This window comes from Diabrotica virgifera, chromosome 4 (genome assembly GCF_917563875.1).
Source record: "Diabrotica virgifera virgifera chromosome 4, PGI_DIABVI_V3a".
Taxonomy (NCBI): Eukaryota; Metazoa; Arthropoda; class Insecta; order Coleoptera; family Chrysomelidae; genus Diabrotica; species Diabrotica virgifera.
In genome coordinates this window covers 215,547,403-215,564,036 of record NC_065446.1, presented here as the reverse complement: position 1 = coordinate 215,564,036, position 16,634 = coordinate 215,547,403, and the positions used below count along the sequence as shown (strand labels likewise).

General features: G+C 33.6%; 1 protein-coding gene across 1 annotated transcript in view; it reads right to left on the bottom strand.

Moving 5' to 3' along the window:
* LOC114336774 (ATP-binding cassette sub-family C member 4) overlaps positions 1–16,634 on the bottom strand; it is a 100,045-nt gene that overhangs the window by 41,945 nt on the left and 41,466 nt on the right. Inside the window, exons 8-11 of the mRNA XM_028287151.2 lie at positions 9,592–10,037; positions 5,476–5,625; positions 4,704–5,417; positions 3,178–3,328 (exon numbers count right to left, since the gene is read on the bottom strand). Coding sequence (XP_028142952.1) covers positions 3,178–3,328; positions 4,704–5,417; positions 5,476–5,625; positions 9,592–10,037 — 1,461 coding nt within the window. The remainder of the gene's footprint in view (positions 1–3,177; positions 3,329–4,703; positions 5,418–5,475; positions 5,626–9,591; positions 10,038–16,634) is intronic.

Below are 16,634 nucleotides of genomic sequence, written 5' to 3'. Positions count from 1 at the left end.
GGAAGAAGAAAGGTCAAATACACAATTTAATGAAAACACACTTCTTGCTTTTAAATTGTGTTAATATACAGGGTGTCCAGAAACTCTACCGACAAACGAAGACAGGAGATTCCTCAGATAATTTTAAGACAATTTAACCCAATTCACCTAGTCCGAAAATGCTTCTTAATGGAGCTAGAGCTCTTTGAAGATGGCGTCATGAAATTAGTTTTTCCTTAATACCCCCAGAACGCTTCTATTTAGAAAAACAAAAATTTGCATGCATATTTACTTTTCAGACATGAATCGATTCCATCCATTGCAAATTTCTAGTACCGGTCATAGACGTGCGTTTTGGGTAGAGCAACGGGTATTTTATCACATAACTTTTTTGTCCTTAACTGGTATGCATTTTTGAAACCCGATTATTAAATTGTGAGATATTCTAGTACTAAAAGGTACTCTTGATTTAAGTCGGTAGGACACACCGTTTTCTAAAAAAATCGATTTGAAAGTTTTTCGTTTTTGGAATTTGAAAAAAAATTGAAAGAACTTTTCAACAAAAAACGAAGTATTTTACCAACATAAAGTAAGAGTAATTTTGAGTACTCGAATAACTCATAATTTAATAATCTAATGCCAAAAATGCTCAAAAATTCAAGACAAAAAAGTTATGCTATAAAATAACTGTTGACCTACCCAAAACGGACGCCTATGACCAGTACTAGAAATTCGCAATTAATGACATCGATTTATCTCTGGAATATAAATAAATGTACCAGTTTTCGTCTTTCTAAACAGTTTTTTTTGAATTTTTTTTTAATTCAAAAAGCGAAAAGTTTTCATATCGATTTTTCTAGAAAACGGTGTGTCATACCGATTTAAAACCAGAGTACCTTTTAGTACTAAAATACTTCCCAATTTAATAATCCAGTATCAGAAATGCATAAAAATTAAAGATAAAAAAGTTATGCGATAAAATAACCGTTGCCCTACCCAAAACGGACGCCTATGATCGGTACTAGAAATTTGCAATGGATGGATTAGATTTATATCTTGAAAATAAATACGCGCACCAATTTTTGTTTTTCTAAATAGAGGCGTTCTGGAGGTATTTAAGAGAAACTAATTACAAGACGCCATCTTCAAAGAGCTCTAGCTCCCTAGCATTTTCGGACTAAGTGAATTGGGTTAAATTATCTTAAAATTATCTGAAGAATCTCCTGCCTTCGTTTGTCGGTAGAGTTTCTGGACACCCTGTGTATGAAAGATTTCTTAAATATTTTCGTTTTACTAAACATTACTTTATAGTCCGTTCTCTAACGGTAAACTATTGCAAAACCTCTAAATTTTAAAGAACCGCTTGGATTGACATGCAATTTGGCATACACATAGCTAACAAGTCAAAGAAAAAAAGTGATATTGTGCCGAAATGTGCTTTTGCCCTGGGGGTGGTTTTCACCCCCCTTATGGGGGTGAAAAAATATTCGTCCAAAAAAAGTCAGGAAATGGATAAACTGGCTAATTTTAAGTAACTTTTGTTCTATAGAGGTTTTTCACCAAGTCAATACTTTTTGAGTTATTTGGCAGTGAACATGTTCATTTTTTCAACAAAATAACCACGCTTTTAGACGGTTTTTCGCAAATAATTCAAATAGTAAGAATTTTGTCGAAAAAACATTCTTAGCAAAAATATAGCCTGTAAAAAATTTAAAAAAATGGTGTATATATCACGTCTCTACACCTAGTAGAAGCAAAGTTATAGCTAATGAAAAATAGGTTCATATTCGTCAAATTCCAAATGGAATATTTTAACGTGAAATAACCAAAAATGAAGCACATTTCGGGGAAAACTCATTACAACTTATTTAAAGTGTTTAAAAAAAGCTTCATTTTTGTTTTATAAAAAAAATTTCTAGCATCCAATTTAAACAAGTTACGCTCAAAATAAAGTTAGTCCCTTTTGGTTTTGGTAAAAAAATTGAGAAAATCACCCCCTAATTAGTATCTTAAATGAACTTAATCGTTACGACTTCATAAGTTTCTTGACTCGTGTATATATTGTTTTTATGATCTGTAAGTTTTATCGGTTCAAAGTCCTTATTATTGAAAGGGCTGTAGTTAAAATTGGTTGAACGAGTCAGTGATCACGAATGTATGCAAATTTAGAAACACCAAACTTAATCAATTTTTGTCTAACAGAAAAACAAAAAAATACATGATATTCAGAAAAGCAAATCTGACTTTTTTGTTTTTCGAGATTTTTGGTATCTCTAATAATTTTTAAGTTATTTTGAAAAAAAGCATATTTTTCAAAATTAAAATTTTTAAAAATTTTAATTTGAAACCAAATTTTTTCAAAAATAAGCACTTTGAATCGATGAAACTTACAGATCATATAAACACAACATAAGTAAAATAATTTGTGGAGCGGTAACGATTAATTTCATTTAAGTTGCTAATTAGGGGGTGGTCTTCCCGATTTTTTTTTTTGCAAAAACAAAAGGGACCAACTTTATTTTGAGCGTAACATGCTTAAATTTAACGCTAGAAACTTTTTGTAAAAACAGAAATAAAGCTTTGTTTAAACAATTTAAAAAAATTATAATGGGTTTTCTCCAAAAACTGCTTAATTTTTTGGATATTTCACGTCGAAATATTCTATTTGAAATTTGGTGAATATGAATCTATTTTTCATTGGCTATAACTCTGGTTCTACGAGATCCAAAGACCTAACGCGTACACCAGTTTTTTTACTTTTTTATAGGCTATATTTTTGCTAAAAACGTTTTTTTCGACAAAATACTTACTTTTTGAGTTACTTGCAAAAAACCGTCTAAAAATGTGGTTATTTTGTTGAAAAATGAACATATTCACTCGCAAATAACTCGAAAAGTGTTGACTTGGCGAAAAAGCTCTATAGAACACAAGTTAGTTAAAATTAGTCAGTTTACCCATTTTCGGACTTATTTTGGACATATATTTTTTCACCCCCAAAAGGGGGTGAAAGTCACCCCCAGGGCAAAAGCACACACCGGCACAATATCACTTTTTTTCTTTGACATGTAAGCTATACGTATGCCAAATTTCATGTCAATCCAAGCGGTTTTTTAAAATTTAGAGCAAAAACCGTGAAAGAATGGACTATTAATATATTTGCGGATTTACATAAGTTGTTTATAATAGACAATAACTTACGTATTCCCTCAACTCTTCTGATATTTTTGGATGTAGATAAATACATTTTTCTTACCAACCCTGTCAAAACTGCAAGAATAGCTGCCATAATTATAGCATACGGATTAGCGACAGCTACAAGTACCAAAGAGCCAACCATTTGAAGCAGCATCTGAAGTAAAAAAATAATTTATTTAGTCAACAAGGTAATTATCTCATACTTTTCTTTTCCTTTTTACTTGAGATGCACACTGTCAGGTGTCAGTATAAAAAGTAATATAAAGGATATAAAAAAAAACCAAACAGAGGAGACAGCGGAATAACAAATCAAAACAATAAAGTCGCTTAATTTGGTTTTACACCTAATATTGGGGGGAAAATGAAACTGCTTGAAATATATAGAGAAAAGGTTCAGTTTAAAAGACTTGTAACAATTATACTATACGAAAATAAAAACAGAGAAAAGAGTAGATATTTTTACTTCTCTATATTGTTTCATACATGCCTCCTGTAGCTTTATTTGCTCTAGCTTTACTTAATCTTTCACTTCTGTTTCGAACTATCCGTAGCTTATTCGTGTGATTCCTGGATATTTAAACTCCATCGTTTGTTGCATAATCATACATTTTGTCTTTTTTGGAGAAATTAACATGTTCAATTTTCTGAAGGTTAAATAAATTTGGTGCAGCATACGTTGTAAATTATCTTCACTTTTAGAGGTTAGTAGATTGCGTTGTCTCCATAGCAGATTTTATTTAAGTTTTTTTTTTTCCATTTGGTATCCTTATTTAGTTATTACTTTTACATCCAAGACCAGGTTGAACAATGGGAAGCTCAGGTAAGCCTCCAGTCTTATTCCAATGCCAGCTTCAATTGGGCCAATTAGTTCTACCTTTACTTTTACCAAAGAATATAGCTGTTAATAGAAGGGTATTGCCCTGTAACGTTTCAGTATAGGATTTTGTTTTCCTACTGAGTAGCTGTAAGGGACAAATAAACGTGACCATCTGTTCCATTCAAACGCTTTTTCTAGGAGAGTATATTTTGTTTGCTTTTACGTTTAGTTTGTTGTTTTGGTACGTATTTTAATCATTTGTTGTATTCTAGTGATTTTTCTTACACTTGCCTTATAAATACAGCGTAGGTGTATGATATTCTCAACTTAAAACCTCGTTGTTCTTCTAATAGTATTATAATAAGAGAGCACTGGAAGAGCTTCTCAAAACAGATGGAACACGCCTTCTGCGGAAAAGAAAGAGAAATATGGAGAATAATCAGAGGAAAAAGAAAAGAGATGAAGGAACTAATAAATACGAGACACATTCGGAAGAAGTGATGAGCCGACTACTTTAGATCCCTACTTACTACAAGTTAATCAAGCATTGTATTCCCAAAAAAGGGAGACAAATCGGATGCGAAGAGCTACAGAGGAATTAACTTATTAAACACAATAGGTACTTTCCAAAATATGACTGATGATATTTGAAATACAAACAAGGTAAGAAAGAATGATCATACTATGTAATGTATCCAAAAGTAATACTTACCGATCCACCATCTAACAGAACCCTTGGTATAGCTTCGTCAATAAGGCCAATATCTTTAGCAAATCTGTTAAGAATTCTTCCACTTGGATTCGTATCAAAGAATCGCATTTTAGCGTAAATGATCCCTTGAAACAGGTATTTATGTAAGTTTCTGGAACACGACATCACCAGAGAATAAAATGAAAATGATCTTGCAAGTGTTAGAAGTACTACCACAAGAATAAGTGATCCGTAGATATAAAGGCACGTTTCACTGCTCCAATTTGCGTAGTCCAAAACTGATTCCCAAACGGGTTTTGGTCTAACTGTGCTAGTACCATCAGTGAAGTAATCGGAAAGAGTACTTGGTACATCTGTGGCTCCAGTAAAATTCAGATTATCGAGTGTACTCGCCTCCAAAATTTGAGCAGCGCGTGCATCTTCTATACTGGTCCAAAAGCTCACAAAATAATCGACTAGACTTCCACTAACTTGGACCAAAACGTAGAGACTTAACATCATCACAACATTGCAGAAGTTTGCTCCTTTCCTAAAGTATTGAATCAGAAGAGAACCGAAAACCTTTCCTTTAGAAGATTCCTCTTGTAAATCTTTCATTTCTGGTTTTTTATCTTCGTATTCATCGTAACTGTCGTCGTCACCATCCTCTTCTTCTAACATACTTTCAACAAAACTTTTGGAGCTTACTACACTGGCAAGAGAGGATTTTCGACTCTGAAAATTAAAAATTATTAGATACCTAAATTTCGAATTTATTTTTTTAATAACCTACCCTTTTAGACACCCTTGAAATTTGTCTAACTAATTCGAATTCTTTAGCTTTCTCTTCCTCACTTAATTCTGGTTCAGCAGTAAGCAGTTTCGCATATGCATTATCACTTTTCACTAGTTCGTTAAAGGTTCCTTCATTTTCAATTTTTCCCTAAAAAATACAAAGAGATTCAAAATTATGGAATAAGTTAATTTTTTCGAGAATAGGAAAGAATTTTTTTCTACGAGCGTGCAAAAATCTCTACTTTCGCGCACGCGTTTTAGTTTAGAAAGTTTTACTTTTCCGCACGCGTTTTACTTTTCCGCACTGCATTAATATATTTTAATATGGTCTTAAAATAATTATAATACATGCAATAAACTAATATTTAGATATTATTTACTATTTTATTTCAAATGTATCTTATTGTGTTCCTGTTTTAATGAAATTAACGCGACAAATCGATGAAATAAAATTATTTTGACATAATATTCGAAAGTCAAATCAGTAGACAATAGCAATGGTTTTGAATCGTCGTCATGGATACCAAGATCGTCGTCATGCTAACCAATTATGCTGAAAGTTTAGTTTTTACAACCTTGTCAAAGAATTAATTTGTGTATGTAGTTTTATATTAATTAAATTAAATGATTTGGTCATTTTTTTAAAGAATCGTAGAAAAAATATTGTTCCTAACACTTGCAGAAAGTCTCTTTTCTGCACTCGACTGCTTGCCGAACTCCCGCTTAGCGTCGTTCGGCAAACTGCAGTCGCGTGCGGAAAAGTATAACTTTCTGCACTTGTTAGGAAAATAACTATTTCGAGTTACTTTGGAAAAAATCCCAATAAGAACTGAATTCCGCGCGGGACCTCATAAGCGCTGTTTCACATTATAAGAAATTAAACGAGCGAGGGTTAGAACTCACGACGACATTCCAATGGTGACTCATATTATAATCATAATATGAAGCCTTTCTCAATAAACGGTGGTTGGAACGTTCGGTGTAGTCGCCGTGTTTATGCCTTCCCTCGCTTACAACAATAGACGGCAGCCGTGCCGTCTATACACACCCAGTAATATAGCGGCATAATGCATCCTTTCATATGATACTGTCGTTCAGTCGCACGAAGGTAATTTCTTTGGTTGTTTGGTACATTATTTTCATTTACACTTTGTGGCTGTTTGAAGACAAGTAGGTGCATATATTTTATATTACGATGTCTCAGATTAATAGTGAAATATTAATAACAATAATTGAAGCGAGACCTGTTCTTTGAGACAAAACAATAGAAATATATAAAGATAGAAACTTGACGAGCAATGCTTGGAATGGTGTATGCCGTGCACTTAACAGTGAATTTGACGAATTAGGTAATACAGACAAAATCTCATTTGGTAAGTACAGCAAAATTATTTATATATTGCTGATAACAATAATTAAAATTGCTAAGTATATTATAATAAACTTTATTTTACATAGTTGCAATTTACGTTGAGTATAGAGGGTATTCCATCAATATGTGTGAATATAAAAATATATAAATCGAATCTTTTTGCGTTAATAGGATGGACCCAATGAATTCGGTTCATATAATAAAACTATATCTTTTATTCTACGAAATTATATTTAGTTTTCTAGGGTAAACGACTCGGTGAAGACAGGAGTAGGGCGGCGGTCACAACTTGTGTGAAATGATCTAAAAACAATATTTAAAACGAGGGGAACAACATTTAAAAATGAGTGGATAACAGAGGGTCTTTTAAATTCTGTACATGAAAAACATAGATTGTAATGTTTTGCTGAAGCTGTTTTCTTGTGGAATTTTTGTAATTAACTATTATAAATGGGAAATAAGCCAAAATTTAACTAAAAAAATAATTTTATTAACGTGTCGATGCCCAAATCGGATGTCGAAACGTTAATAAAATCATTTTTTTAGTTCAATTGCGGCTTATTTCCCATTTAGAATAGTTTATTACATATTGTATGAGCTAATTAGATGAGCTAATACAAGATCCCACAAATAACTTAGTAGAATAACGATTATAGAAACAAATTAAGACTTTTAATTAAAAACATAAGAAATAATAACTGACAAAATAGAAATTACAAATGAACTAAATATAGTCCAGAAAGCCACTGCGCATCCGCTAGGAAAAATATTCTAATTCGGATTTTTTGCACAATCTTACTCAAAAAGGACTCCTTTTAACAAATTTGCATGTTGCCAGGACCAAAAGGTGGTCAAAAATTTTTTAAACGTTTTTTTTTGTTTTTTTTTCCTAAAATTATTTTTTTTGCATGGAAAAAAGTTTTTTTAGGTTTTTTTGGATCATTTCAAACAGAAAAGGTCTTTAGCGACTTTTCTCTAAAAATGATAGTTGTTGACATATAAGCGATTAAAGATTGAAAAATTGCGAAATCGGCCATTTTTAACCCTCAAAAACTATGTGAAAAACTGAAAATTTGAATGTTTCCAAGGCAGGTAGATATTCTTTAAACATCGATTGATGTAATCCAGAAGAGTTTTTTGCAATACAATATTCAAAACTCCTTTGTTTTTTAATTGATTATCAAGCGTGCGCGACACTATTTTCCACCGACAGTATGGTGCAAATGAAAGGAATAAATTCGTTATTTCGTAAACCGGCGACTTTAAGGAAAAATCCCGAAACAGGTCGATTTTTATTTTTAAGTTAGGATATTGTGGCATATATGGTATACTAGTGACGTCATCCATCTGGACGTGATGACATAATCGATGATTTTTTTAAATGAGAATAGGGGTCGTGTGCTAGCTCATTTGAAAGTTTCTTCAATTTTCTATTCAGTAATATAAACATTTACATAATTATTTATAAAGGGTGTCCAAAATTTTTTTATTAAATTAATTATTTGACAAAAAAAAAGTAGAAGGACACTCTGTATAAATAATTATGTAAATGTTTACATTACTGAATAGAGAATTGAAGAACATTTCAAATGAGCTACCACACGACCCCTATTCTCATTTAAAAAAATCATCAATTACGTCATCACGCCCAGACGGATAACGTCACTAGTATACCATATATGCCACAATATCATAACTTAAAAATAAAAATCGACCTGTTTCGGGATTTTTCCTTAGAGTCGCCGGTTTACGAAATAACGAATTTATTCCTTTCATTTGCACCATACTGTTGGTGGAAAATAGTGTCGCGCACGCTTGATTAGCAATTAAAAAACAAAGGAGTTTTGAAAATTGTATTGCAAAAAACTCTTCGGGATTTCATCAATCGATGTTTAAAGAATATCTATCTACCTTGGCAACATTCACATTTTCAGTTTTTCACATAGTTTTTGAGGGTTAAAAATGACCGATTCCGCAATTTTTCAATTTTTAATCGCTTATATGTCAAAAACTATCATTTTTAGAGAAAAGTCATTAAAGACCTTTTCTGTTTGGAATGATCCAAAAAACCTAAAAAAACTTTTTTCCATGCAAAAAAAATTATTTTAGGAAAAAAACAAAAAAAAAACGTTTAAAAAATTTTTGACCACCTTTTGGTCCTGGCAACATGCAAATTTGTTAAAAGGAGTCCTTTTTGAGTAAGATTGTGCAAACAATCCGAATTAGAATATTTTTCTTAGCGGATGCGCAGTGGCTTTCTGGACTAATACGCATTACAGTACATTAGGACAAAAGTATGGACAAAAAATACACATTTGTAATGATACATCGTAATGATACATATCAGACATCGTATCATGTACCGACCTCAGCCACAAAGTGTAAATAAAACTAATATACCAAACAACACAGCAAAATATCTTCGTGCGACTCAATTCTTATTGTGTGAAAAGGACAAGTGCGTCAAAACTACCGCAAGAGAAAACCCTCGAACGTTCAAAATTCTTATAATGTAAAACAGCCCTAAGAGATATTTCGAAGAAATTTGCGTCTGGTATAGGAGAAAGGGTCACTCCAAATATTTAGATTAGTTTAGTTAAGTATTGATTATTTAAATATTGAGTTAGTTATTATAACCAGTTAATGTTTCAATAAATTTATTTGTTAAAAAACTCCGTAAACTACTTTTGTGCTAAAAATTTTAGGACACGTTAAGACAATTGCTAGAAAAGTTATACTTACGTTATTTAAAATAATGATCTTATCGGCATTTTTTAAATAATGCACTTGATGTGTTACCAGAATCCTTGTTTTATTTTTTAAAAATCCATTAATACATTTTTCATACAACACTTTTGACACATGGATATCTACAGCAGACAATGGATCGTCTAGCAAATATACATCTTTATTTCTATAAACAGCTCTAGCCAAGTTGATCCTGGCCTTTTGTCCTCCACTCAATGAAGCACCTTTGTCACCAACAACGGTAAAATCTCCTTGTGGAAATTGGTGTAAGTCCTGTTCTAAGGCACATACTCGAATTACTTCTTTGTACCTCTTTCTGTCGAAGTCAGCTCCAAACAGGATGTTTTGTCTAATGGTGGCCGAGAAAATCCAGGGCTCTTGAGATGCATACGAATAATCTCCATTGGAGGTTATAGAACCTTGTACTATATCCAGTTCTCCTGCAAGATAATAAAAGATAAAATAATAAAAAAAGTATATCATTAGGAGTATTATTCCATTTATATTTTGGTTCGAAAGGTTACAAAAAAATATCACTTCAAACAACTAGAGACAAGTTTAATAAAGACCATATAATCTGACTTACAATGTTTAACATCTTTTGATTCAACTTCATAAGGTAAATATAGATTAGAAGAATTCACATTGAAACGAAAACAGGCGACGTATTATATTTCAGTTCGTTCAGAGAGTGCCATAAACACCCTTACTAGTTTCATTCTCATTAGAAATAATCAGAGAGATAATAAACTCTAACATGAAGTAAAACCACTTCTACGTAATAGGTATATTAAATAAAATCTTAAAAAATCCCAATGGATTGAATAAAATATGTTCATTCAGAACGTTTTTGGACCTATCAGTCATCATCAGTGAATCTTTTTTTTTTGGGGAGGTGGGAATCTTCGCAATACCGTCTGGGAAGGTGTTCCAGGTGTGTCGGATTCAGTCCGTCCTACTTCATCTTGACTACCGACTAAAACCCACCCCCTCTTTCGCCAGCCGACGAGTCTGGAACCGCTCTTAGCGAGCATGTCTGACGCGTCGACCTTACTCCTAACTCCCCTCTGGCACTCTTCGCGTGCATTCCATGGATTGGATGGCCTCCCGCTCCCCCCTCCCACACAAGCCTTGCGCCAGACCGGCCGGTGAAGCGACCGTCCACGCGCAACCCATGTGCGGGCTGGACGACCAGTGGGCCCCCATCTACGATGGAACTAGCAAAACAGAACCAGTTGGCAAATACGAATAACACCAATCATTCATACATTCATCAATTCACACTCACACTCATACCCATTTACTCCAGGTTAAAAAAGGGAGGCAGTCAGATCATCAGTGAATCTAAAAGCGAATAAGTAATCCCACTATTAAAATTGAAAAGATGGTTGAAATTTTGAAAGTTATTGTGGCTATGATTACTTACAAATAATGGTTGTAATTATAATTCAATCTACATTATGATTTTGTAACGTTAATCGATATAACATCTGGGAACATGGTGAAACTCTAAACGAGAACTTTTACCAAGCATATTGGGCTAACGATGTCTACAAAATGTCACAAGTTTTGTAAGGAACTACTTGAAGTGACATTGACAGTAAAGGAAGAAGGTAGTCGATTTTCAAAAGTTTTAACAAAAGGTCATGATCCAAAACAATGATATGGTAAAGATTTTAATATTTGAAAATATTCATTATTTAAATCTATTGTTTTTTTTAAATAAGACAAATGTGTTTTACAAAATTTAAAATATAAAATTATTTTTATTTAACTGTTAACTACAAATTGAATATAAAATTAAACTAATCAAATTAATTAAAAAGGAAGAATGTAAGCTGATTAATAATAATGATAAACATGAAGATAAATCAGATGGTGGCGAGAGATGAGAAAAAAATTAAATTTTGAATTGGAATACTATTATACAGAGAAATTACCATGTTGGCAAACTTTATGTAAATAATGTATTGGTGGCTGTATATGTAGAAGGAAAATTATTATTTAAATGTGAATGAAAATTGTTAAAATAATAAATTGGAGTTAAGATATAGTCAATATAATAGGAGAAAAAATAATATTTGATCAGTTTAATTTTATAGTCAATTTGTTGTCAACAGTTAAATAAAAATAATTTTATATTTTAAAATTTGTAAAACAGATTTGTCTTTTCTTAAAAAAAAACAATAGATTTAAATGATAGATATTTTCAGATATTAAAATCTTCACAATATCATTGTTTTGGATCAGGACCTTTTGATAAAACTTTTGAAAATCGACTACCTTCTTCCTTTACTGTCAATTTCACTTCCAGTAGTTCCTTACAAACCTTTGACACTTGGTAGACATCGTTGGCCCAAGATGGTTGGTTAAGGTTCTCGTTTAGAGTTTCACCATGTTACCCCATGTTTCACCCAGAGCATCGGCGTTTAGCCTATTCAATATTACAACATCATAATGTAGATTGAATTATAATTACAACCATTGTTTGGTTCTGGGGCTATTTAGCAAGTATTTGAATAAATAATAATAACCACAATTTTTAACTTTCAAAATTTCAACCATCTTTTCAATTTTAATAGTGGGATTACTTATTCTATTTTAGATTCACTGATGATGGACTGATAGGTCCGAAAACGTTCTGAATGGACATATTTTATTCAGACAGCAGAGAACTTGAATCGAGTCGACATTCATTTCATATTTTATTCAATCCATTGGGATTTTTAAAGATTTTATTAAATATACCTATTATATAGAAGTGATTTTACTTCATGTTAGAGTTTGTTTAACTCTATGGTGTACAGCCAACCCAGGGAACTACCTCTTTTTAGTTGAAATATAATACGTCTCTTGATTTGGTTTCACGGTGAATTCTTCTGTATTAGTTTTACTCCTAACTGAGTATCGAGACCAAGTTTTCGTTGGAATTTTGCCACGTCGAATAGACAGGAAGTGAGGTGCACATTATAGACCTCCCCGTGTCTTCTTTAATTCAACATTCGCTTGATTTGCAAGTAATATAAACCACGAAGGCTTAACTAGAAACGTAGTCGCGTTAGAAGTTTTATTTCTCCGGAATGAAATTGGGAAATTAGGCAGATGTCGCTACGGCTTCTATATCGAGTTATTTTGTCCTGATTGCGTACTAGGAGGCTTGGTTTGTCTCAGTTTGTTCAGATATAACCATATATGCCCTCTCTGATGATTAATGATAATTAAACTAGTAAGGGTGTTTATGGCACTCTCTGAACCAACTGTCATTCAGTCAATTTGTACTCTACGAGCTCCCTAGTGGGAAAGTTTTGGGGTAGTTCTGATTTCTTTCATTATATATGTATTTTGGGCTGCTGAATCTGAATATGAGGTTTGCGGGCAAAATTTCTTGACAGAATATTGAAAAAATCGCGAAAAAAACGAGAAATTTCTGCTTTTTCCCGCTTTTTTGCTAAAACCTGGAAAACTATTAACTTTTAGTAAATAGTCTGTAAACAGAAATTATAGTACTTACAATTCTCTACAAATATCACTATATACTTTTTTATTCAGACGAACCGTTCGGTCTAAAGTGCAAGTTGAAAATTGCCAATTTTTAACGGTCTCGGCAAAACCCACTTTTTACATTCCAAAACTTTATTTTTTATTAGAATGCTGTCAGTTGATAAATTTCTCCTAATTTTCTGTACACATAATAATAAATGTTAGTTCATAATATGAATATGGTATGTCTTTTGTGACAGCTTCCATCAATCCATTCCACCCTAAGAGGCCGGGAATATCTCTGCTTTTAACTTAGAGCCACAGAAGAACAGGCACAAATGCAGTCACAGTTTCAGTTGGTGTGAACATTCCCTTCGGATATGTTATCTGGATTTCTTATAAGCCTTGAGCTTTTATCCTTTCAAAATGTATTAGTTGAAAAGCTCCCTGACTTTCATAAACCTCAGGCGCGGGTTTAGTTTTTAACCGAGTAATGGACTGGTTAGGAGCTACTGCATGTTTTGGTGCAATACAACAAATGCCACCCATGACGTAAAAAGTGTGGAATCCGTCGATTGTATGTACGTTAAAATCAGCCTTATCGTATACTTGTTGTTTAAAGTACGGCTGGTTAATTTTCTGCGGATCGCCTGCGATTCCTGACACTTCCAGACAAGCAACGCGCTTGCTCAAAGTCTTGTAGCGGCAGTAAGGCTCATATAATTCGTCTCACCATTCCTTGCAGGGTTGGCCGTTTTCTCTACAAAAAGCACGGCTTAAGAAAATAGGTTGATGTAATTTCCTCTTTGGGGTTTTGTTCATCGTATACAGAAGCTGTTCGCCTGGAAGTGTCAGTATTCGCAGGCGATCCGCGGAAAATTGACTTGCCGTACTTTACACAGCAGGTGTACAATAACGCTGATTTTAACATACATACAATCGACAGAGACCACACTTTTCACGTCATAGGTGGCATTTCTCGTATTGAACCAAAACATGCAGTAGCTCCTAACCAATCCATTCCTCGGTTAAAAACGAAACCCGCGCCTGGGGTTTATGGAAATCAGGGAGCTGTTCAACTAATTCATTTTAAAAGGATAAAACCTCAAGGTTTATCGGAACTCAAGATAATAGATCCGAAGGCAATGTCACACTCACTGAAACTGTGACTCCATCTGTGCCTGATCTTCTGTGGCTCTAAGCGAAAAGCAGAGACATTCCCGGCCTCTTAAGAAGTAATGGATTCATGGAAGCTGTCACAAGAGACATACAAAATCAACTAATATTTATTATTTGTGCAGAAAACTAGAAGAAATTTATTAAATGTTTTGGAATAGTAAAAAATGGGTTTTGCCGAAACGGTTAAAAATTGGCAATTTTCAGCTTGCATATTAGAGCAAACGGTTCTTTTTAAGATGAAAGTAAATACTGATGTTTGTAGAAAATTTTAAGAACTTTAATTTTTGTGAACAGATTATTTACTGAAAGTTAACAGTTTTCGAGATATTAGCAAAAAAGCGATAAAAAGAAGAAATTTTACGCTTTTTTCGCGATTTTTTCTATGCTCCGTCACGAAATTTTGTCCGCAAACATCATATTCGGATTCAGCAGCCCAAAATACATATATATATATATATATATATATATATATGAAAAATAGATAATTGCATTTCAGTTAGATTCGAACCCCACCGGTGCCCCGACTAGTTTCGACTCATGTCAAGTCGTCATCAGGAGACACTAGGTAGGTGTTCGAAGCTAACTGATTTGCCGCTATTACTTAGTGAATTTATAAACTAAATCCACCAGAGTATACTTAGTACGACCTCTATATGTGAAAAGAGAAAATAATTATTCTCTTGGTAGCCCGGCGAATAGCAAAATCAAGCTTTATAACAATAAAGCTATGAAAGGCGATGTAACGGAATCCTTTTTCCGACAATACATCATGCAAACACCGTTTGGGCTAACCAATTCGTCTCTTACTGGAGAATACAGTAAAATGAAAAATAGATAATTGCATTTCAGTTAGATTCGAACCCCACCGGTGCCCCGACTAGTTTCGACTCATGTCAAGTCGTCATCAGGAGACACTAGGTAGGTGTTCGAAGCTAACTGATTTGCTGCTATTACTTCGTGAATTTATAAACTAAATCCACCAGAGTATACTTAGTACGACCTCTATATGTGAAAAGAGAAAATAATTATTCTCTTGGTAGCCCGGCGAATAGCAAAATCAAGCTTTATAACAATAAAGCTATGAAAGGCGATGTAACGGAATCCTTTTTCCGACAATACATCATGCAAACACCGTTTGGGCTAACCAATTCGTCTCTTACTGGAGAATACAGTAAAATGAAAAATAGATAATTGCATTTCAGTTAGATTCGAACCCCACCGGTGCCCCGACTAGTTTCGACTCATGTCAAGTCGTCATCAGGAGACACTAGGTAGGTGTTCGAAGCTAACTGATTTGCCGCTATTACTTCGTGAATTTATAAACTAAATCCACCAGAGTATACTTAGTACGACCCCTATATGTGAAAAGAGAAAATAATTATTCTCTTGGTAGCCCGGCGAATAGCAAAATCAAGCTTTATAACAATAAAGCTATGAAAGGCGATGTAACGGAATCCTTTTTCCGACAATACATCATGCAAACACCGTTTGGGCTAACCAATTCGTCTCTTACTGGAGAATACAGTAAAATGAAAAATAGATAATTGCATTTCAGTTAGATTCGAACCCCACCGGTGCCCCGACTAGTTTCGACTCATGTCAAGTCGTCATCAGGAGACACTAGGTAGGTGTTCGAAGCTAACTGATTTGCCGCTATTACTTCGTGAATTTATAAACTAAATCTACCAGAGTATACTTAGTACGACCTCTATATGTGAAAAGAGAAAATAATTATTCTCTTGGTAGCCCGGCGAATAGCAAAGTCAAGTTTTTTAACAATAAAGCTATGAAAGGCGATGTAACGGAATCCTTTTTCCGACAATACATCATGCAAACACCGTTTGGGCTAACCAATTCGTCTCTTACTGGAGAATACAGTAAAATGAAAAATAGATAATTGCATTTCAGTTAGATTCGAACCCCACCGGTGCCCCGACTAGTTTCGACTCATGTCAAGTCGTCATCAGGAGACACTAGGTAGGTGTTCGAAGCTAACTGATTTGCCGCTATTACTTCGTGAATTTATAAACTAAATCTACCAGAGTATACTTAGTACGACCTCTATATGTGAAAAGAGAAAATAATTATTCTCTTGGTAGCCCGGCGAATAGCAAAGTCAAGTTTTTTAACAATAAAGCTATGAAAGGCGATGTAACGGAATCCTTTTTCCGACAATACATCATGCAAACACCGTTTGGGCTAACCAATTCGTCTCTTACTGGAGAATACAGTAAAATGAAAAATAGATAATTGCATTTTAGTTAGATTCGAACCCCACCGGTGCCCCGACTAGTTTCGACTCATGTCAAGTCGTCATCAGGAGACACTAGGTAGGTGTTCGAAGCTAACTGATTTGCCGCTATTACTTCGTGAATTTA